Genomic DNA, 23,266 nt, shown 5'->3' with positions numbered 1-23,266 from the left:
GTGAGCGGTAGGAGGAGGTGAGGGGTAAGCTGAGGCAGGCCTGCCTAGGAGGAGGGGCCAGGCCATAGAATGGGGAAGCAGAGCGAAGGCCAGAAATAAACAAGAGGCTGTGGATGTTAGGCTTGAGGTTCAGTCTTCAAAGTGAGTATAAATACTGAAGTGTTTGTAGAAAAATGACATCGATTGAGATATCCTTTGAGAAATGGTCTTATTTACCGTTCTAGTTCCATTCCTAACTTCACCCTTAGATACAGTGGCTGCTCAAAGGATGATGATGAAAAATTTATCTCACAATAAAAACACTTTATTATCTGTATCCTTTACACTTTTGGGATCTACAATTTCAATTATAACTTTTTAAATGATAATGTACAATCAAGTATTAAGATTGATAGGATTGATTTCTGACTAAGACCTTTTGCTCTTGATTGGGTAAGAACAGAGTAGCATTTGTTTGTCAAATAATTATTCATCAATTAATACATTTAAGATGATGTCTTATGCAAAGTTTCCTTTTCCACCCAGTGAAGGGAGAATTTGGAGTAGTTTCTTTGTGTTAACATTATACAAGACTCTTAACTCTAGGGAACAAATTGAGGGTTGCTAGAGGGGAGGTGGGTGGGGGGATGGGCTAAATGGGTGATGGGCATTAAGGAGGGCACTTGATGCAATGAGCACTGTTATAGGCAAATGCTGAATCTTTAAATTCTACCCCTGAAACTAATAATATACTATGAATAAAAAACAAAAAAAAACAATATGCTGAGATTAACAATGAAAACCCTTCTCAAAGATAATCCAGAATGTTGGGCAGCCCGGGTGGCTCGGCGGTTTAGCGCCACCTTCAGCCCAGGGCATGATCCTGGAGACCCGGATCAAGTCCCACATCGGGCTCCCTGCAGGGAGCCTGCTTCTCCCTCTGCCTGTGTCTCTGCCTCTCTCTCTGTGTCTCTCATGAATAAATAAATAAAATCTTAAAAAAAAAAAAAAAGATATCCAAAATGCAAAATTTGTTTTTCCACCCTTTTTTCTTAAAAGAGTTAAAGCAATTTCTGGAGCTCTATATGTATTAGGCTAAAAAGAAATGTCTATAAATATTTCATTTAGGCTCAAGTTGTTTTTTAGAGAATTCTAATATTTTTATTTCAGTCATGAAATGTAACTAGCTTTGGACCAATTTTGTCCACTTTTCAGCATTGATATATTCATGTCCAACATTTTTATTTTATTTTTTTCCAACCTTTTTATTTTAATGTCTTATAACACTTGGCCCCAGTATTAGAGCTAACCATTTAAAATGAAAATTAGACTTGGCTGTTACTGCATCCTGTAGCATCAGAGTTTCAGTTCTGTTATATACCAGGTGATAAGAAAAAAATTTCATTTAGCTCACTCCTCCAATCCTGTGATGAAATGTATATGTAGTAGGATGTGTGAAACCCCAATGTGCATCAAGATGATTTGTGTTTTTTTCTTTTTCTGTATATTTTGTTTTTTTGTTTTGGTCTTAATTATGTCTCAGTAACTGCTGTCCTTCCTCAGTTCATAGACAATGCTGGGCTTATGGCTTATGGCCTTGTCGTCAATATATAGTGTCTGGCTCAGGGCAGGGTTCCTCATGCTCGCCTGGCGATCACTGCTGTTGAATGTGTTCATTTGGATTGAGTCTGAGTGTAGCAGATCACAGTACGGCAAAGCAGACATCTACACTTACCAAATATGACACATGAGGTCAGCTTTAATCAGAGATCATTTGCACATACAATTCTACAGGGAGGCCAGTCATTATTGAAGGGGAAAGTAGTTCAGGAGATCTATGATTCCATGATTTATTGCTGCCAGATGTAGGGGTGTAGAGCTGTACCAGCAAACTTTTGCAAAGGAGGTTGCCTATTCTTTCCTAAAGAACAAATTCCCTTCTTCATTTGCTTCCTAGAGGACTATTATTCCTGCCCCCCACACACACATACACATTTTAATTCTATCATTTCCTCTACCTCTTTCTGTCTCTGATTTTAGTCTATTCATGTCCTCTCCTTACCCCTCAGTAAAATTAAATCGACAGTTATTTTCTTTCTTAACTTTAAATACTTCACTCTGCCCGTGTTTATCCAAAGATACTTCTTCCTTTCCCCCATCATACTTCTGAATATTCTCAACAGAAAATTCCCCAGAGAAATAAAATTGTAACAGTTCATCTTTTACAGAAGGGATTCTCTGCTGTGAGAGGGAGACATATATCTACTTCAACAGTCCCCCCAAATTCCAATTTTTTAGTTGTATTGGAAAATACAATAATTCAGGCAAGCATAGGAACATTCATAATAAATCATAGAGTTATGAATAAATCTTGGTTGTCAAAAGCAAATGTGTAGCCGTTCCAAAGCGTCTGCCATTAGAATTCAGCAAGGCAGCTGTCAGCTGTTTTCTTGTAATTAAACAGCCAATGAACAGCTAATTAAGACATATGTGTATACAGAAGTGGAAGTGGGTATGTTAATGAACTGTAGGAATCAATTCATTAAGTGAAAATTGTCAAAAGACCAAACATCAGATCAGCATTTCAGCCTATGCCTTACTGAGAAGGAGCCCCAAACTGGAGGGGAGCCCCCCTCAGAGCAAGACCCTCTGAACACCTTCCCAGCCACACCCATAGTACTTCATCCAGCCAACCCACAATTTTGGGCAAAACTATTAATAACTCCAGTAGGAAATGCCATGTATATTTCAGAGCTTTTTATTAAGTAGATCCAGCAAATGAAAATGTTTTCCTACCCATATATAAACATGGTATTCAATATCCTATGAAATGTCACCTCCCTCTCCTGTGTCTGAACCATTATATGGAACTTGGACTACAGAACTGAAAAATGGGTGTTTGGGGCTTGTTTGGTTTTGTTGTTTGTCTTGTTTTGTTTTGTTTGATCTGCCCTACATGTTTGTCTTGATGCTTTTTTTGGTACTATATTAAGAAGTCTGTAGCATTTGGAATAAGATGCACTCAGTGTTCAGCAATTCAAATCCTGGCTCTTACCCTTACCTGCTGTGTGACTTCAAACACATGACTTAACCTCTCTGCACTTGAATCTTCTCATTGTAAATCATATAGAAATAACTGCTTTGCAAGGTTGATGTGAATTACAGATCAATAATGTTTACCAAGTGTCCTACATGGTGCCTGGTATTGAGCAGGTGTGCAGCATATGATTGTCACCACAGTTTTTAATCAGCACCATCATTTTTCCCTCTGGTCGTTCATTCAGCAAGTATTTGTTGACTTCTCTAAGTACTGGATTAGCTCCTGGGAACAAAGAAACAAAGCAATCAGTGAGGGGAGACCTGGTTATAAGAGTGCACATGGAGGGAGCCCCTCAACTAGCCTTGGGAGGAGCAAAGTCAGAGAAGGTGATTATCTCCATGAATCCTGAAGAGAAGGGGAGAGCTTCTAGAAGTGGAGGCAGCTGCGGGAGTTGCCCCTGAAGAAACTGTGAACCAGGAATTCAGGCTTGGCCAGAGTATGACTTTGAGAAGAATGTCGGAGAGAGTTGTCTGGACAGGTGGTCATGGCTTGGTCATCAGCAGGGATCCATTGAGGACTTAGAAGCAGGGAAGTGACCCCATCAGGTTGATGTTTGAGAAAAGGTCTCTGGTAACTATTTGAAAAGGAATTGGAGAGAGTTTGAATGTAAGCAGGAAAACCAATTGGGAGGCTATATAATAACCAATTTGGGCTGGGACACTTGGGTGCTCAATGGTTGGGTGTCTGCCTTCAGCTGAAGCTGTGGTCCTGCGGTGCTGGGATCGAGTCCTGTATTAGGCTCCCCTTGGGGAGCCTGCTTCTCCCTCTGCCTGTGTCTCTGCCTCTCTCTCTCTCTCTCTCTCTCTCTGTGTGTGTGTGTGTGTGTGTGTGTGTGTCATGAACAAATAAGTAAAATCTTTTAAAAAATAACCGGTTTGGGCAGTGGTAGGTACATAAACATGAGAAAATTGCAGTAAAGATGGAGAACAGTGGAAGGATTTGAGAAATAGGAAGATGGCAAGAACAGCCTAATGTGGTAACTGCATGGGTGTGGGAGGGGAGGAGGCAGGGATGAAATGAAGCCTGTCGTTCTGCCTTGAGTAACTTGGATGAAGGTGGTCCCTTGACTGAGCAAGCAAACACTGGAGGAGATGAGGCCAGGAATGGGGCAGTGGGCTGGAATATGTCCTATTCTAGAATGAAGACAAAACCATTCTGTCCAAGTGACTGAAGAATGTGTGTACAGACATAAGGATGACAGGGCTATAGAAAGCCAAGCCACAGCTTTGGGTAGAGGTCCGCCTGGAGTAGGGAGGGTTCATTCAGACGATGGGAAGCTGGGGAAGGGCTGTGCTCTGTCCAGTCACGTGCTAGTCAGTTTTTAACAATTGACTTTGGAAAACAGTGTCTAATTGTATGGACATAACTTCAATGTATATTTCACTGATGTATGCCACACAATTAAAATCTATGATATCGTGCACTCTGAACTTCATATCGATATATATATAAACTTCATATCGATAAATGTTCTCAGTAATTTTTGCTGAACTCCTGCATCCATATCTGTGGTTGCCGTTGATGAGAGACTGTAGTGCCAACATGAATGTTGATATTTTCATTTACATTAATGAATAAGAGGAAAGTGAAATAAGGAAGACGTGTTTTGGAATTTCACTCATGCATCAGTGATGACATGAGCAACCTCTTTCCTGAATCGGATAATAGCTTTTAAATACTGGAAGAAGGGCAGCCCGGGTGGCTCAGCGGTTTAGCCCTGCCTTCGGCCCAGGGTGTGATCCTGGAGACCCGGGATCGAGCCCCACGTCGGGTCTCTGTCTCTCTCTCTCTCCTCTCTGTGTATTCTCATGAATAAATAAATAAAATCTTTTAAATAAATAAATACATACATACATACTGGAAGAAGAGAGACTCCCAACTCTGGAAAACAAAGGGTTGTAGAAGGGAAAGTGGGTGGGGGGATGCTATAATAGGTGACCGGCACTAAGGAGGGCACATGACAAGATTAGCCCTGGGTGTTATATTGTATGCTGGCAAATTAAATTTAAATAAAATAAAGAATTTGAAAAAAATAATAATGGAGCTTGTTTTTAACATTAACTATGCTGGAGTTAAAATTTAAAAATAAAAAATAAATACATAAATAAATTAAAAATCAATCCATAAATAAATACTGGAAGAATATTTGAATTTGTTGTGCTGTTCACAGTGTGATGGCTTTAGACATTATATACTTTTACCTTTAACCCACATTATTGTTTCCTTTATCACCTTTTAAATCTGGACAACAAGCAGCACAATAAATCAAGCCCTAATGTAGAGCTTTTGCCAGTTTCCGTGGTATAAATACTCTCAGCACATGGTCAGTTTCAGGCCTCCCAAAATGACATCTTACTGAATGCAGAGCAGGGAAGACATAGCACACCATTATGTAGTATCTCCACCATCCAGTAAATATCCTCAGGAACATGGATAATAGCAAAATAAAAAAATAATAAGTTAATTTTTAATAATGGTTATGTTTAACAATTGGTTCACAAAACTCCTGAAATTTTCCCATACACTGTGGCCTCAGTCCCAGTCCTAGGGAATTCCAAACTACTAGGATTGAGGAACAATTTCAGCATTAAGCCAAAAGTTAGGCATCAGAATTTTCCAGAGCACAGAGGGCAGAAACTGGAAATAAAACTCAACAAAAGGCACTTTGAAATGAAAGACAAGGTAAAATAAGGGAGGAACATTGGGGAGTTCTCTTTGAGTCTGTGGAAATCAATACAGATGGTGTGTATGAGCAAGTCGGGATTGTGTGATGTCACTTTTCTTAGCCCAACACTTAAGGAGAGATACTTAAGTGAGAGAGTGCTGTACTTAAAATTAGGACACTGGACTCTGAGTGTCAGCACTAATACTTAACAGGTGTGGGACAACCTTAGACAAGTCACTAAGCAATCCTGAGTTTCATTTTTATTATCTACAAAATAAGAATGCTAGAGTAGAACTGTGATTCCCACAAGGGGAAGGCAGTGGAGTCTTCAGAAAGCTTTGTTAAAATATTTATCATATAAGTTGATATCTTTTTTTTTTCTTTTTGTCTGCAAAAATGGCATCTTCATGGAATGCCTGGATGGTTCAGTGGTTGAGCATCTGCCTGCGGTTCAGGGCGTGATCCCAGGGTCCTGGGATGGAGTCCCACATCGGGCTCCCCACTGGGAGCCTGCTTCTCCCTCTGCCTATGTCTCTGCCTCTATTTATGAATAAATAAATAAAATCTTTGTTTAAAAATGGCACCTTCATATTGTTCAGGACTATATCCCCAAAAGCTCTGGTTCAATAGATTTCAAGTGTATTTTGTTTTTTAAAAGTTTCATGGGTGATGCTGATACACCATCTGTTGGAGAATCACTGAACCTGATAATCTCTCAACTTCTTCCAGTTCTAAGGGCCTGTTTGTATTATTCTGATGAACTCTTTGCAGTAACTGCATGTTGGTATGCTGCCACTAGGTGGTGGTAGTGTGCCACGGTCACACCAAGTTCTGCCACCAGGAAATTCATCATGGCGGCCCTCTGCTGGAGCCCACCAGGCTCACAGTGGCACATCTGCATGTATTTTGACATCCATAAAAAGTGAACTTTTACGAAAGCCGAAGAAATAATTCATTAGCTCATCTTTTGGCAATAAAACTCCAAAATTGTGAACTTATCAGTAGTTTCTCTCTTCTTTATACATACCTCTTCAGTTCCACCCCAAAACTCCATGGACTGGCCTGTGCAGTCCCGGCTCTCTGTATGGCCTCAATCACCCCACCCCCTAGCACTTGTGCCTGAGCTCACTCATCTCTCACTGAGACCCTTTCCAGGATTGCTCCCCAGTCAGTAAAGATCCTGCTTCTATTTATGAGCATGTTTCTACCTTTAGGTGGGAAGATACCTACCATATCTTCTACCTTTCTTCCTCATCCTTCTTGCTTCTCTAATCCTCCTCCCTCTTACGTGTTCATAAGCTTTAAATATTTTTCAGTTTAACTTCCCAAATCCTTAAGCCCCTGAGAAATCCCCAAGAATGCTGAAATGAAAAGAACAAAAGGAAGGAAGGAAGGAGGAGGGGGGAGAGAGAGATAAAGAAAGAAAGAGAAAGAAAGAAAGAAAGAAAGAAAGAAAGAAAGAAAGAAAGAAAGAAAGAAAGAGAAAGAAGAAAGAAAGAGAAAGAAAGAAAAGAAAAAGAAAGAAAAGAAAAAGAAAGAAAAGGAAAGAAAAAGAAGAAAAGAAAAGAAGAGAAAAGAAAAGAAAAGACCAAGTCCTCATTATGTCTGAAATGCCAAGTTCAGGGTTTATCTGAGTCACACAGGCTTACTCTCTTCCTCCCTTCGTAGCTCTCACCTTATAACCCTACATGACCCATCCAATATGGTATGTGATAGCTCTCTTTTGGGCATGATTCTGTTGCCTCAGCCCAAAAGCAAGATCTCTTCTCTGGCTCCCTGCCACTCCCAGAACTTTAAGGAGGCATTTGCTCAACTGACTCAGTGTAGAATAAATGGCTTTGTGAAGAGCAAGGTGTGTCTATTTGCTCACCCACTTTCCCCCAAACCCTTCAAAGCTGAGACATCTAAAGAAGTATAGTTCTTTTCCAAGTTGTTAGCTTGGAACCTAGACATTAGTTCCAGCCTCAGTGCTCAAAGCATATGTGGAATGCTTCCCATGAAGCCTTGCAATTTATGGCATAATTAGACATCTTTAATGATAGAGGTCTTTAATGACTCAGTGTCCTTGAAGTAAGTTTGTTGTTGTTATTGTTTTATTTGCTTTCCAAATGAGCCAAAATAATTTAGAAATAAGTAAGGTAAATAAAAAGAGACATAATCCTCTGGTCAGAGATGAGGGAAAATTGTGACATCACGAGACTGGTTTTCTCATGTGACGCTCCCCCACATTAGGAGGTGGCTGTAGAAGAGGAAACTGTAAAATGCCTGGGCAGTGGCCTTTAGCCTGTTAAAAGGGCTCACCTGAAGGAAAACAGCAATTTCAGAGTAGATCAGTCTTGCTACTTTATTCATTCCTGTTTCTTTGCCTAATTTAATGGTTGCCCTCTATGAGAACAACCAAGTGGGAATCCTTTTGACACGCAAGGGCAGCAGAAAAATAAAAAGGATAAAAGTGTGGGTCCTGGAATTAAGCCACAGGAATTCATATCCTGCCTTTACCTCATGCCAGAGGTGGGGCTCTGAGAAAGTCGTTGTACCTAAAACCAAGGAAATGATAGTGCCTTCCTCATACTGCCCTTGTCAAAATTAAGTGATGTCATCCACATAAAGCACAGGGTACCTAGCACATAATAAGCACTGTTTTAATGATAACTGAGATTTGTTTTAATCAGGTAGGTAAGATATAGACACAAAAATGTCATGAAGGAAGAATATTTTATACTCATGGGTCCCTAGAAACAGGGGGTACAGCATGGTGTGCAGGAGGAGCCACAGTGGGAAACACCCAGGTCAGGAGGACGTAGAAGGAACAAGGGGAAAATATGGACAACAGCTTTTGTTGTGATTTCCTGTAGGAAGGTATGGACAAGAAGGGTAAGCAGGTTTAAGATTGGCTAGTTCTAGCCAGCTCTGGAGTCTAAGGGATGCCCTAGTTGTCTCTTACCTGGTCCTGGGATAAAATGGGCAGGACAGTAGTGGCCCAGAGTATGAGAACCTTACAGAGGAGGTGGTTGGGTATACAGGCTCTGGATTGGTTGGTTTGCCTGTGAAAAGTGTGCTCCCAGGCACGTTATCTGTGATCTCTAGGAATTAGCTAGCCCTGGGAAATGTAATATCTCCTAGGTCACAAAGCCCCAAGACATCAAAGCATCAAAAATATGGAATAAAAATATATGTCATTATCATCATCATCATCATCATCATCATCATGCCTTCTCAGCATTCCCTGGTAGCAGAACAAACTGATGGTTTTATATGGCTTCTTTGCCAGCATTCTGGAACTTACTAGTGATGGTTGATGTTAATTGGAGTTTAATAAGTAAGAACTAAAAAGTAGCATGCCTTTTGTTAATGACCCAACCATTACTCAAGAGCTGTATCTAGTTCTGGATTTCAAAGTGGAAAAACCAGAGAGGATTCTGAGAAGAAATACTTTATGGGGTGAAAGAACCTGAAAGGAAAGGTGATAGATGCTGTGATTTGGTCTACAGGTAAGGTATTGGGAGATAGCATGGCAGTCTACAAGTACCGCTTCCCTTCAAATAAAAAGAGATCATTTAGACGTTCTCCATATTTGCTGATCATAGAACAAAATGGAGCAGGTTCATTGTGAAGCAAGCAAAATTCAGCCTTAACTAAAGGCGAAGCAAATAATTCCTGACCATAGGCACCTGTAGGAATAGCAAACACAGAGGGTCTCAATGGTGGTAGAGCCTCAAGAAAGAAATAGATAACCTTTCAGCTTTGACAGAGAAGATGTATCTCAGACAAATTGACAGGTGACCTCTTAGTATCTCTTTCTAAGGATTATCTGCCTCTGTTACCATCTATATTTTCTTGAATTCTCTCCATTAAACTCCAAGGAAAGCTTTATTTCTTCTCACTTCCTTTTCACAGAGGGAAAAAACACAAAACAAACAAAAAAGCCCACAGCTTTAGGTATTTTGAGAAAAGTGAGATTGCTTCACAGAAGAGGCCAGACTTGATATAAAGGAGATTCAAAGCACATCAGACAGCCGGTCTGAGACCCCAGGTCCCCAGCCCTACTTATGTTTAGGCTAGTGAGTAGTTTGGCAGACAGCCAAAAGTAGGTGATAGGTCAGTGCCTTGCCCCTCCTGTTCTAGGTTGGTTTTCAAAACAAAGATATGGGTACTGAGGTTATATCCATCATAGCCATTGACTTAATCCACAGTCACTGACCCAACACAAAAGAAAGCAGATGTACTACATTGCTCCTCCCAAGTAGTTCACATACCTTTTCACCAACATATTGTAGAAAAATCAGAAAGCACAGATAAACAGGAATGTGTTTATTTTTATCACGTTTTTATGTCAATAATTACATTTCTGAAATACCATTTTTACTGGTTTCCGAATGTATAGACCCAATATGACTCTTGTAATTCACTAATGTAGGACATTTAGCATCTTTCTAAATTGTCTTTATATTACAGACAGTGCTTAAGATGAACATCCTTGTAGACAAGTCTTTATACCATTCTTAATATTCTTTTAAAATATATTCCCTAAAGGATAATTAACAATATCTGATTCAGTAAACAGACATATTTTTAAGGATTTTGATACAACTGCCACGTTGATCTCCAGGAAAATCTTTTGGTGAAGGGGCGCCTGGGTGACTCAGTTGGTTAAGTGCTGCCTTTGGCTCAGGTCATGATCCCAGGGTCCTGGGTGGAGCCCTGAATCGGATCCCCTACTCAACAGGGAGTCTGCTTCTCCTTCTGCCCCTGCCCCTGCTCTCACATGCATGTGCTCTTGCTCTCTCTCAAACAAATAAATAAAATCTTAAAAAAAAAAAAAATTTGTGTGTGAAAAAGTACCTTTGTCAAGTGTGCCTTCCATTCTTTCAATTCTTCAGGATATTACCTCTCCCTTCTCCACTAGTGTCCCCTTTATTGGGATCATGTCTCTTTATCATTAAGGATTTGAAGATAATAATGCTCTTTTGTGCCCATCATGGCTCTGTGTCATGGAAAGGACTCTGGTTACCTTCCTTTTCTTCAATACCTCCCTAGTTTGCAAAACCACTAAGAGAGGAGTCATTAATAAAAAAGACAACCAGCCCCCCATATGCTTAGAAATTAATAAATGAGCTTCTAAATAACATATTAAGGAAGAAATGTATTGAAAATTAGAACATATTAAATGAATGGTAATGCTAAAGTACTACATAGCAAAATTTGTGGGTTACTTCTAAAAGATAACCAAAAGGAAAATGTGTAGCTTTAGGAAAAGAACACTGAAAATTAATGATGTATTAAGGATCCAGCTCAAGAAGTTAGCAAGAATGAAGGAACGAATAAGTGAATGAATAAATGAAATCCTTGAGGACAGTAGCTCCTTAGGCATCTTTGCAAACCTTCTTATTTACAAAATAGTGCTTAACAAGTAAGTGGAGGGGCGGGCTCCACCTGGGTGGCAGCCAGTTAAGCATCAGACTCCTGGTTTCAGCTCAGGTCATGATCTCATGGGTCCTGAGATCAAGCCCTACTAGGTCTCCGCACTCATCAAGGAGTCTGCTTAAGATTATCTCTCCCTTTCCCTCTGCCCCTTCCACCCATGCGCGCATTCTCTCTCTCTCTCTCTCTCTCTCTCTCTCTCTCACTCGCTCTGACTCTCTCTCTCATTCTCTCTCTCAAATAATAAATCTTAAAAAAAAAAAAAAGCAAGTAAGTAGAATCGATGAGCATCAGATTGGATTTGTTAAATAAAGGCCATGACTCTGAACACATGGTATTTCCAAAGTCTCAAGGGTTGAGGAGTATTTCCATTCTGATTTATATGCCAAGATAATCCATCCAAGTGTCATTTAAGTTCTTGGAGCAGGAGATTCTGTCTTAGGGAATGCAAGATGCCTGGAATGTGGTGGAGTTAAACGCACTAGAAGAGATAACCCAAGGTAGCAGGATTACAGCCACCATGAGTTACACTAAGGCAGCATTGTCCTTATCTCTGGACATCCCAGAGAAGAGTTTTATGTTTATTCCACTAAAAATATTTTGGAGATAAAGGTTAAAGATAAGTGCATTTGTACCAATCCATCAAGCAGATGGTTTTTGGTCATCAGAAGTCAAGAACAGGGCCTGATGCTGTGCCTTTCACATAGGCAGCCATCTGTTGGAGTTCAAGAAAGTTTTGCATGTGTAAGGGACAGAGGATTAGGCTCTAGAGACCAATTTTACCCAAGAAAAAGTAGTGACTTTAATGTCATTAACGGTCTCCTGGATGATCTGCTATAACTTTAATTCTCCATTAAACATTTATGCAGCTCAGTGCTTAGTATACTGCCTTTAGTATCATATGGCTCAAACTGACACTAACCTGTTTTATATTTTATAACTGAATCACAGGGCTTTTTCAGGAGAAGTCAGCAAAGCAATGCCACCTACTCCTGTCCTCGTCAGAAGAACTGTTTGATTGATCGAACCAGTAGAAACCGCTGCCAACACTGTCGATTACAGAAATGCCTTGCCGTAGGGATGTCTCGAGATGGTGAGCACTCAGTTTGAGTTGTACAGTAGCGTGGGCTTGGGAAGGAGCCTTTTGAGACTTGGACCCAGATCTGCCCCTCCCCACCCCACCCTACCTCCTCTGGAGGCTTTGCAGATTCCACAACAGCTACTTCCTCCTCCATAAGGCATTGGAGTCAGCTGGGGGTGAGGGTGGCATGGAGAAGGAGCATCTGTGTGGTCAGAACACCTTTGGATTTTTGACATTCAAGACATTACAGGTTAATAAGTTGATTGATGGTACATGTCATCTGAGGGCCTTAATAAATATACCTCTTACAGGCATTTTCCCCAGTAAGAAATACAAGCCAGAGCTAATTGTTAAGGCTAATTGTTAGTGCTTTACAGTAATTAGTAAAGCTTATTGGCAGTTGGAATGAATTAGCTTTTATGTTAACTGAATATTTTGAATCACTCAAAGTCCTATATTTGGGGGGGTTTAAATTTTTAAATTAAGTTTTTTAAATTTTAATTCCAGTGTAGTTAACATACAGTGTAATATTAATTTCAGGTGTACAATATGATGATTTAACATTTCCATATACTCCTTAATCCCTCATCAGCTATTTCACCCGGCCTCCAGACTCCCTCCCCCCTGGTATGCTTTATTTTAAAAGAGTATCCTCAGTTAAAGTTATTTCTTTTTCCAACAAGAACATTTTTTACTTAGGGCATATTTCAGAATACATGCTTCTATAGGATATATGTAAGATATTCCATCCAAGAAAAATAGAATACACGTTTTCTTTAAGTACATAAGGAACAATCCCCTGGCTAAGTCACATAAAAAAGAGACATAACAAATATTATAAATTTAAGAAGACCGAAATCACAGCATGTATATTTTCCAACCACAATGGTACAAAACGAAAGATCAACAATAAAACAAAGCTGGAAAATCTACAATGTAAATATTTAATACATAAAAACTATACAACACACTACTCCACAAGCAGTGGACCAAATAAGAAATCAAACAGCAAATCCAAATATGTCTCAAAACAAAAGGACAAGTCATGTATTTGTACCTACAGAATGTGTGAAAATAGTGCAAAGCATGGCTCAATGACAAATGTTCTTTTCCTTAAAAGAAGCTATTTTAAGAAATAGAGGCCATCTATCATTCATTTGCAAAACATTTCAAGATCTTCCTGGAAAACTATCTTAAGTGCACTGAATAATCAACACCAGATTTCAAGACAGTTATTCTTATACAAGGAAACTGGGCAGAAAGTATAGCGGGTACATTTTAGGGACTTTTACGAATATACAGGCTGGCTGGCTCTCCTAAGAGATCCCCTTGAAAGAAATATCTCTTCCAATGGAATTTCAGCCTGTGGAAATATTTCAGAAGGCTGGGCAGGCATTCCAAAAGCCTGTCTTCCCCATAATCAGATGTTCTTGGGGCCTGCAGACCAGCCCAGGCACGAGTTGTGATGTACGTCAGTAGTGGTGCACAGGATGGCCACTTAAAATAGGTATGAACAAAAATAAAGTTTGGGGCATTGGGAAGATGCAAGTCACGGAACTTAAATACTCAGAAATTCCGGTGATATGCAGCTCTGCAGATTTCATCTTTCTGTGGCACTACACTCACAAAGCCAGGTATATCTCTTGTAAACTTGTAAGCCAGGATCACAAATTGCATGTGCATTTTCTCAACAACTGATCCTTTCATTTCACTTACAGGATAGTATAATTACTCTTGTTAATGTTAAGGCAAAAGTTAAAACACAATTCAGAGTCACAGCAAAATGAGTTTCACTTATGGTTATTAATCCCTCTGGGTATTCTGGAGTATTCTTAATAAAAAAAAAAAAAAGTATCCCTTCAGTATGCCTCTTGGAGATTTTGCACAGAAGTGGCCACACATATGTTATGGGCTTGATGCGAATACTGGGGCTCGTACAATGACAGGCCTGGAACCCAGAGATCAGAGCAGCCTAATTGCTGCCTAACCAGCCCCAGGTTTGTTTCCAGCCATGGAAACTGGAAATTGACCAGACTCCCAGCCATTTGTTCCCTCTGTGTAAAGGGACAGCACGTCATCCTTGGCAGGAAACAAATCTATCAGCTGACCCAGGTGGTTGGTTGGTCCTGGTTCCCAACTTCACTTCCATCTATCTTGCCTCCTGCCCCTAGATTCATAGAATTATAATGATGGTCAAATGGATGAATTCATCTACCTAGTCAGCTATAAATGTAACCATAATCAATTAGGAGAATTTAGTCCCTCCAGTAGAGGCTTCATCTGCTTACACAGAATTGGGTTGAGAAAAATGGGCTAGTGGGAGAGTTGAGACCAGGAAATCAAAAGGTTTCTTTTGTCAATTATCTGGTGTTTTAGGAAAGATCATTTGGGATTCTGAGTGAACTGGAAAGTTAGTACACTCCCTGTTCTACTCTAAATATGGGGATACATCACAAGGAGAAACACTGCAAACACAAATTTGCCCAACAGGGATCTTACACAATGTTTGCCCTTCCAAAAATTCTGATAACTCTTTTTACTTGAGGGTAAAGCAGAAAGTCACTTAAAGGTGGGCCCAAGGGTTCCACGGGGATGACTGTGACTCAGAGGAAGGGAGGGAGCTTCTGAGGTCAGGTAGACTCAGATATAATTGAGGAAATTGCAAAGGGGCCTCATCCAGTCTTAGCAGTTGAGGTCTCGGCAAAGCCCCAGATTCGGCTGCTTGACTGGGAAGAAACGAATGAATGAGTGAAATGAATGAAAGGTGAGGTTTGGCTGCTTGTGCCTCGATGTACCCCTGTGAGTCTGCATCCCTGCACGTCGGTCTGAACCCTGGGAAGAGAAAGAGGTGGTCTAGGCAAGTGGCATGGGCAGAGAATGAACAAGCCCATTAAGTCATACATCAGTGGTTCCCACTGAGCTTAGGGTTATGTGACAGCAGGAAAACATAAGTGGTCATTGCCCTTCCTCCAGTCCTCGGTCTGTTTCTGAAACTTAGCTCCTCTGGGCTGTGGAGCAAGCCTGTGTGGGGTGTGGGACCATTTTCACCTCTGGACCACGTCCTTATTTTGCAGTGATGTAGTTTTTGATTGAGATTATCTGAGACTTAAAAGGAGCCCCTAAAGCATGCTGGAGAGAATAATAAAGAAAAGCATATTGTATATGGTATGGTCTGGCTTTTCTCTTCCAGCTGTAAAATTTGGCCGAATGTCAAAAAAGCAAAGAGACAGCTTGTACGCAGAAGTACAAAAGCACCGGATGCAGCAGCAGCAGCGAGATCACCAACAGCAGCCGGGAGAGGCCGAGCCGCTGACTCCCACCTACAACATCTCGGCCAACGGGCTCACCGAGCTTCACGAGGACCTCAGCAACTACATCGACGGGCACACCCCCGAGGGCAGCAAGGCGGACTCTGCCGTCAGCAGCTTCTACCTGGACATACAGCCTTCCCCAGACCAGTCAGGTCTTGATATCAATGGAATCAAACCAGAACCAATATGTGACTACACACCAGCATCAGGCTTCTTTCCCTACTGTTCTTTCACCAACGGAGAGACTTCCCCAACTGTGTCCATGGCAGAATTAGGTAAAGGCCTCCTTGTGTCCATTGCAATGCTTTACTCGTGCCCTTTCAAGTAAATGGAATATGTTTGACTACCTTCTAATGAGTTATGTTATTAAAATGGTGCTAGAAGAACAGTTCACCTTGACTATTTGGGCCACTTCAAAGTTCCACCCTGCCCCCTGGCTTGTGGTTGTCCACTGCTTCCCATCACATATCCAAAATATACATTGACCTGTTAATAGCACAGATGGGCAGAGTGAACTTGAAGCCGTCTTTAAATTCCACAGAAACTGTAAACTCAGGGAATGGCCCCATTGGCTTCGTTCATTATTTCCTTTCGTTATATTCCAGATGTTGCTTTACATCTAAAGTTGTAAAACTGGCAGCCCACACACTGTCCTCGTCCATATGCATTTTTTTGACCAGCGCAGACTTTTTAAAAAGTTTCAAATTGGTTGCTAAAATTTTAAGCCTAGACAATCCTGCCTCAGAGTTCAGATTTTCAGCTTCTTGTGAGAGGGGAGAAAATGATCTAGTTTTGCTGAACCAGCATTTGTGATTGGCCACAACTAATTGGTACCAGTTCGGCCCTAACACCTTTATATGTTTTCCTATTTGATATCACTCCCCAGCTCCTGTAGGCATCGAGGTTTTGCAACCCTGATGTATTCTATGAATGTTAAAGGGAAATTGACTTCATTTGCCAAAATGGTTTGGTGATGGATATTGGTGATAAAACTGATATATTTCATAGAAAACTCACCATGTAAAAACAAATAGACCAACAAGCAAATTTGTCATCTCCTCATTCCCGTGTGACATTGTTGCTTTTTGGGAGATGTGACCTAGAAATGTTGATAACACAGACACCGGAGGACTTGCCATTTCGAGGAAGTTGTGTTAACAACCCCTGTTATAGTATTTCATCGATTTTCAGGTGCAACGCTATTCTTAGAGAAACTTTGATAAGAAACTTTGTGGTTTTAGAATCTGATGTGCTCCTCCCTGTGATTCCTCACACAAAGTCCTTTGGGATATTTCAATTAGTTGCTGTGGAGGTGACTAACTTAACACGAGGAGAGAATGAAGACTTCAGATGGAAAAGAACCAGCAGGTTCTGACTTGAGCACAGACATCCTTAGTTCACAGAAATAACGGTTGTGTTCTTTAGATGGTTTCTCCACCTCTGTACCCCATAAAACATTTTTAAGTGAAATTTATATTTCCAGTAAAATCTTTCTCCAAATAGAACAAATTGAATGTTCTTTACGGTTTTTACACAAGCACCTCTTTATGGGTCTAAATTTAAATCCTCAAGAGCAGGGACATTTTAAGCTAGGTCTTTAACCACTGAACAGCATTAAAGGTGTATTGCAGCTCTTTTGATTAACAGAGGAACCTCTGAACTAGAAGCCAAGCTGAGCAGAGGTAGGTTTGATATTTTTTTCTTGAACTAGAACAAAAACCTTCCGTTTTTTGTCGTGAAATCTTGGTTGGCTGAGACTTAAGCAGAACTGTAATGAAAGTAAAATTTTCAGAAATGAATAAGGATTTGATTGAAAGCTGACATGATATCATGAAAAATGACCTGGCTCACTTTCAGTTTGCTTCTACCTTATCATAAATACTAGTCAATCTGTCCTGTTTGCTTGTCAAACAGTCAGCCCTAAAATAAATCCATAGGATTTCGCCAAAGCATCGCCCTTAAATATGACACTTTGGCTAAACACACACTAATACCTGAGGGGCACCAGAAATGACAAAGCAAGTGACCCCTGTGTCCCCTCATCAGTGTCCTCTTCCACAGCTGTCACCTTCCACTGCAGCCTGGGAGCCCCGTGCACTCGTATGTGTTCCATGCTCTCTTAAATTAGGGGCTTTTCACATGCATTCTGGCATTTTTTTTCCAGGATAAGTAAAATTAATTCATCACTAGGATTAGTCCCAAACCAAAAACTAAATTAAGAATTTGCTGGAAAAGAATATAATTGGGTTCTGATCTCCTTTCCCATTTACATGTACAAAATAGTTGGAAGAATTGAGTAACATAGAAGTGGACAAAGACTTCGGTTTTCTTTCTTCAAAACTATCTGGGGTTCCTTGATATTTCCTTTGGGACCTTAAGTCCTGCTATCTTTTTTTCTTTAATTCCAGTATAGTTAACATACAGTGTTTTATTAGATTCAGATGTACAATATAGTGATTCCAGTCTTACTACCTTTTCAACTAACAACCTTGACTTCATTGTAGTCAGATTTTAGACAAATGAAACCAATTATATAGTTCAAAAATGAATTGGAAAGTGACATATCCTAACCTCAGCTGTATCTTTCAATAATGGTATGTACAATCCATTATTTTTAGTGGAAATATATCTGCATTCCTGGCTAGGATATTTTGTCCTTGATATACAATTAGTACCTGAATTATACATTCCAGATAAACAACCTTGTTTCACTAAAAAAAAAAAAAAAAAAAAGGCAAACTGCACATGTCACTATAATTGATGACTAAAGCAAAAGAGACAAAGCACTAGTCAAGAAGTCAGCTTATATGTTTTGTGTTACTAGTTTTGCTATAGGTTGTACAACCCAGTATAAGTCTGCTAGCTGCAGTTTCCCTACTCATAGAATATAAAGATTAAGAGCACAGACTGGCACCAAACTGTGTGTATTTGAATCACTTGCCAGCTATGATACCTTGGAAAAGTCACTTAACCTCACTTGGTTTCATCATCTGTAAAAGGGAGATAATACCGGCACCTTCCTCCTATGATTGTTATGAAGATTAAAAAATATATATATTCAGAATATATGTGTATAGATAAGTTAGATGGAGCTAGCACATAGTAAATGCTATTCACCATTATCATCATTATTAATGGTGTTATTATCTATAAACTGAGGAAAAGTTGGACCAGATGATGTCTAAATGAAAATCTATGGCTAACTCAGAAGTCAGCATTTTCCATATGAAGTTCTTAGACCTTAGCTGTGTTGAAGAAACACAGCTGAGGGTGAGAAGGTGAACTGACTTGCCCGTCACAAAGTGAGTTATCTGCTGAGCCCAGACCAGAAACCAGGTCTCCTAACTCCTAGTTCCACAGTATTTCACTATTCCAGAGTGTTTCTCTGAGAGACCACACTAACTTAACTTTTACTCAGTCTGACCATATTGTCCTTTGCTGAAATGGAGATTTAAAAATAGTAAAGTGTCTGAAATCTTAAACTTGCCAAATCAACTGTGAATCGTAATCAAATGCAGTTGGTGAGAATGCAGCCACTGCCCTCTACTGGTTCAATGTGTACATTACGCCATTCCTTGTCCGGCTTCGGAATGCTGGGCCTGGATAGGTAGGGATGGGTGGAAACAATTTTTAGGATGAAGTGAAGCAAGATGCTGACCTATTAATTGGAAAAGAAGCATGATCTGGAAGGGAATACTATGAGCCTCTTCCCATTCATCACCTCATAGGATCCCCAGCTTCCCTGGCAAGCACTTCATCTTCATTTTTTTCTCATATCTGAGAGATTTGGCTCACTGTTTGCACATTTATTTTTTTGTTTCTAACTCCTCGTTGTTTTTGTCTTTACTCCCCTCTTCTCTTCACAAGCATCAATGATCCTAAGTCACATAACTTACTGGCTTCTCCCTCTTTTGGTGGCTCACTGTTTCTTTCTCCCCTTGAATTTTTTTCTTCTGTTTATGTTTTATTTTCATGGTATTTATTTATGTTGTGTTCATGTCTGTGTTGCCAAATAGAGCTGTTAAGATTTATTGTATTCCAGTGTCTCTAGGGAGATTCTAGTTTCAAGCTTCATTTTGGTGGTGAACTCACTCTATTTTTACACAAACAAGTCTGATGCTGTTTGCTAAGAGCACTAACACATTTCCACAGACCCTCTTATTCATGTTGCCAAGTTTTCATTCAGCACCTTCCTTTTAAATGGCTTTCCTGTTATATAACCAAGACCCTGGCAAGAGATCACTTTTGGACATGGTTTCATATTCATAGAATCTTGTCAGTCCCTTTAAATGCTTCCATTGCCCTTCCCTTCCGTAACGTTTATGACCAACCTACTTCAGGCTCGTAGTCCCTCAGGTGTGGCCAGCAGCAGCCTTTCACTGCTGCCTTGGGCTCCAGTCTCTGCTCCAGTTCACCGGTCATGACACCAATCATGACACTCCCTCAACGTGTCAGCTTCCCCTTGAGAATTCCACTGACTCCTTTTGTTAAGCGGGTCCAAACCCTTAATCCTAATATTTGAAATTCTCCAGAATGTGGACCTTAACCTACTCACGTTTCTGTTTTGATACTATCACTTTATTGCATCTGCCTATCCTCTGTAAAGGCCATCATTTTCTCCTTCATCTATCATCCCTTGAATGTGGAACCAGCTCACCTCTTCACACTGCTGGCCTCTGCCTGCCAAGGCCTCCCCTGCCTTCAGGGTCCACTCCAGGTGGTCCTCTCCTGCCAAGAAGCATCCTCTAACTCTTTTCATCTCTCCCTTCCATGAGAAGACCTCTCTTTCCTCTCTGTTTCTTTTTCTCTCTTTTTTTCTCTTCTGATATAATCCAACCTGATGCTTTATTGTCTAAGATCTTGAGTTGTCCTTTGTCGGCATGTCCATACATGTTCACCAGATTATGAGTTCCTAGAGAAACTTCTTTGGCATCTGTTTCTTTTAATATCCTCAAACTACTTACTCTCCAGTACAAGAAGAACAAATGTTTATAAAAAATTTTAAAAAGAACAAATGTTTATGTAGTGCATACTATGTAATCCTCCCTGCTCTGAGTGTTGAACTCACTTAATTCTCACAAGCCCTGTGAAGTAGGTACTGTTTTCCTCACTTAGCAAATGTAGAAACCAAAGCACAGAGAGGTTGATTAACTTACCCGAGATCATACAGCTAGTAGGCATAAGAGCTGAGTTTCAAACACAGGCAGTCTGGTGCCAGAGTCCACCTCTTAACCACCACCCTATATTTAGTGACATAATAGGCTCTCAGTAATGCTTTTTGTGCTATTTGCTGGAAAAATAAAAGAAATAAGTAACCATTTTCACAAAAGCATACCATTGCCTAATCTTGGGAGAGTAATCCTCTCCAGGTCAACGTACACAGCAGGTGTGTCTTCATAAAAATGCCAAGAAGAAGCTGTGTCGGTCATTTCCCACACCTACCCAGGCTTATAATTGTTCATTCCCAGATATTGGTGTAAAGTCAAGGTCAGGAGGGTCTCTGAGGTCACCAAGATTTATTGCTAAGTATTGGCTTTGCCTGTTCTTCATCTTCATGTTCCAAAATACAGAATAGTTCCAAATTGCTTATTTAAAAATCTAAAGATAAATAAAACTGGCTCAGTGTGTTGCTTTGTACTTGTTACTTTTTAAACCAAATATTAGGCAGAGAAAACCCTGATCATCTGGAGAAGAGCTTGGCTTTTCATGTTTGTGATCTCCTGTTTTCTCTTTAGAACACCTTGCACAGAATATATCTAAATCACATCTGGAAACTTGCCAATACTTGAGAGAAGAGCTCCAGCAGATAACGTGGCAGACCTTTCTGCAGGAGGAGATAGAGAGCTACCAAAACAAGGTACACGCTGAAGAATTTTACCCAGGATTGAGGCAATAGTGGGAAGGGTGTTTATGCAGGAGATCTGACTAAGAATACAGATTAGAGAATGAATGTCTTTCATCAGATATCCGATTTCTCTTTAAAATCTTTCTTCTAGAGATGATCATATACTTGGGGCTTTGTTGTCTTACTGAGGTGCAAGTGTGTGAAATTCTAGCAATAACAAATTGTATTATACCTGACTATACACATATCTCCTATCATTTGTCAGTGGGGGCTGGATGAAGCAGTGTCCAAAAGCCTGAATGAATTGAGATTTGTCCTGATATCACAGTGGAAGATTTCCCACCAGAATGGGAGGGCAAAGCCGGAAAAGGGGAAGCTTCAGTTACCCATTCTGCTTTAGTAAAGGGAAATGCTGTGGTTTTCCCCAATAATTATTGAGATGTAGGCCTAGGAAGGACGACAGAGATTATCCAGGCTAATCCTCCCTTTCATTTTACATATGAGGAAATTCATATCCCTTGGCAGAATGAGTGAAAATATCGGGACTAGACCAGGACTCCTACCTCCTAATTCAGTGTTTCCTTCACCCCCTCATATCGGTGAAAACAGTCAAACTAAGATTGAGGGAACAAGTGAGCAATGTAACAGATCTAGGTTACCCTAAAACTAAATTAGGAAGTGGGTATGTAGAAGCAATTAAACAGAATAGGTTAGAGAATAGCAAAACATCACATTATTTACCTTTGAGAAAGCAGGTAACACCAGCAGCCAGCCAGTGTTGCAAAGGGAAAGCAGAAAGCAGTAAGAAATCGCAAGGCATGCGAAATAGGATTGAGAGTCAGAGATGCTGGGATTTGAATCCCAGCTCCAACACCTCCTAGCTGTGAAACCTCTATGAGAATTTATGTCCATTTATGGAAAATGGGGAGATGAAACAAGACAATGATGTCATAAAGCATCTAGCTCAAAGCAGGTGCACGATAAATGATTGACTCCCCTTTTCTTCCCTTCCTCCAGTAAAGTAGTGTTAAATTCCCCCAAGGTAAAATGATTGCTCAAAAGAAGTTCCTACTTTGCTACTCTCCGAGGCCCAAGGGTAGAGAGTGGCATGTGTTGCTTTCCTGACTCATGTTTTCACCTGCTCATAATATCTTTTCCCTGTCCCTTTGCCACCAAAATGGTAAAAAGAAAAATTGGAGGAGACAGGAAGGGACTTGGAAGCAATCATTATCACCCGAGTGTTCATTTTTAATCCTCTAGCTTTTTTTAATCCATTTCCAAAAAAGGATTTTTTTATAAAATAGGAACAGTTAAACTGTGTCTGGGGCATGGGTAACCGTGACTGCTAATGTGCTTCACTCCTCTTACAGCAGCGGGAGGTGATGTGGCAATTGTGTGCCATCAAAATTACGGAAGCTATACAGTATGTGGTGGAGTTTGCCAAACGCATTGATGGATTTATGGAACTGTGTCAAAATGATCAAATTGTGCTTCTCAAAGCAGGTATGTGCTTTGCAAGTGAATTTTGAGATCTCTTCCTAACCTGCTTTCACCCGCTTATTAAAGAAATGCTTGGTAAGGAAGGTGTCGGGAACAGTTTTTCTCCAGTGATAATAGCTTGGGTTTCTTTTAGCAGAAACAGAGTCCTTTTAAAGGTTTTTGAGCTATCTGTGGGGAAACATTCCCTCCATTTTGCTTCTCCTCTAAGTGAAACGATTAATTTGAAGGGCACTCACATTCTCCCATCTTACCGTCACCTGTGTTTGTTTCTACTGCACCAGACTCTCGGGAGGGAACAGCGAGTTGTTAGGAATGTTATTTGTGGAACTCAAAGGGACACCCCTGGTGTTTTGGTTTGTTTTAA

At 40.3% G+C, this 23,266-nt stretch overlaps 1 protein-coding gene across 2 annotated transcripts in view; it reads left to right on the top strand.

Moving 5' to 3' along the window:
* RORA (RAR related orphan receptor A) overlaps positions 1-23,266 on the top strand; it is a 711,502-nt gene that overhangs the window by 673,851 nt on the left and 14,385 nt on the right. For both annotated transcript variants that reach the window (XM_077881327.1, XM_077881328.1), the window contains 4 exons: positions 12,117-12,258; positions 15,437-15,832; positions 21,293-21,414; positions 22,773-22,905. In XM_077881327.1, the coding sequence (XP_077737453.1) occupies positions 12,117-12,258; positions 15,437-15,832; positions 21,293-21,414; positions 22,773-22,905 (793 nt within the window). The remainder of the gene's footprint in view (positions 1-12,116; positions 12,259-15,436; positions 15,833-21,292; positions 21,415-22,772; positions 22,906-23,266) is intronic.

The sequence above is a fragment of the Canis aureus genome, chromosome 32 (assembly GCF_053574225.1).
Source record: "Canis aureus isolate CA01 chromosome 32, VMU_Caureus_v.1.0, whole genome shotgun sequence".
Classification (NCBI taxonomy): Eukaryota; Metazoa; Chordata; class Mammalia; order Carnivora; family Canidae; genus Canis; species Canis aureus.
The sequence above is the reverse complement of the archived record's forward strand: the minus strand, read 5'-3'. Positions and strand labels throughout refer to the sequence as shown.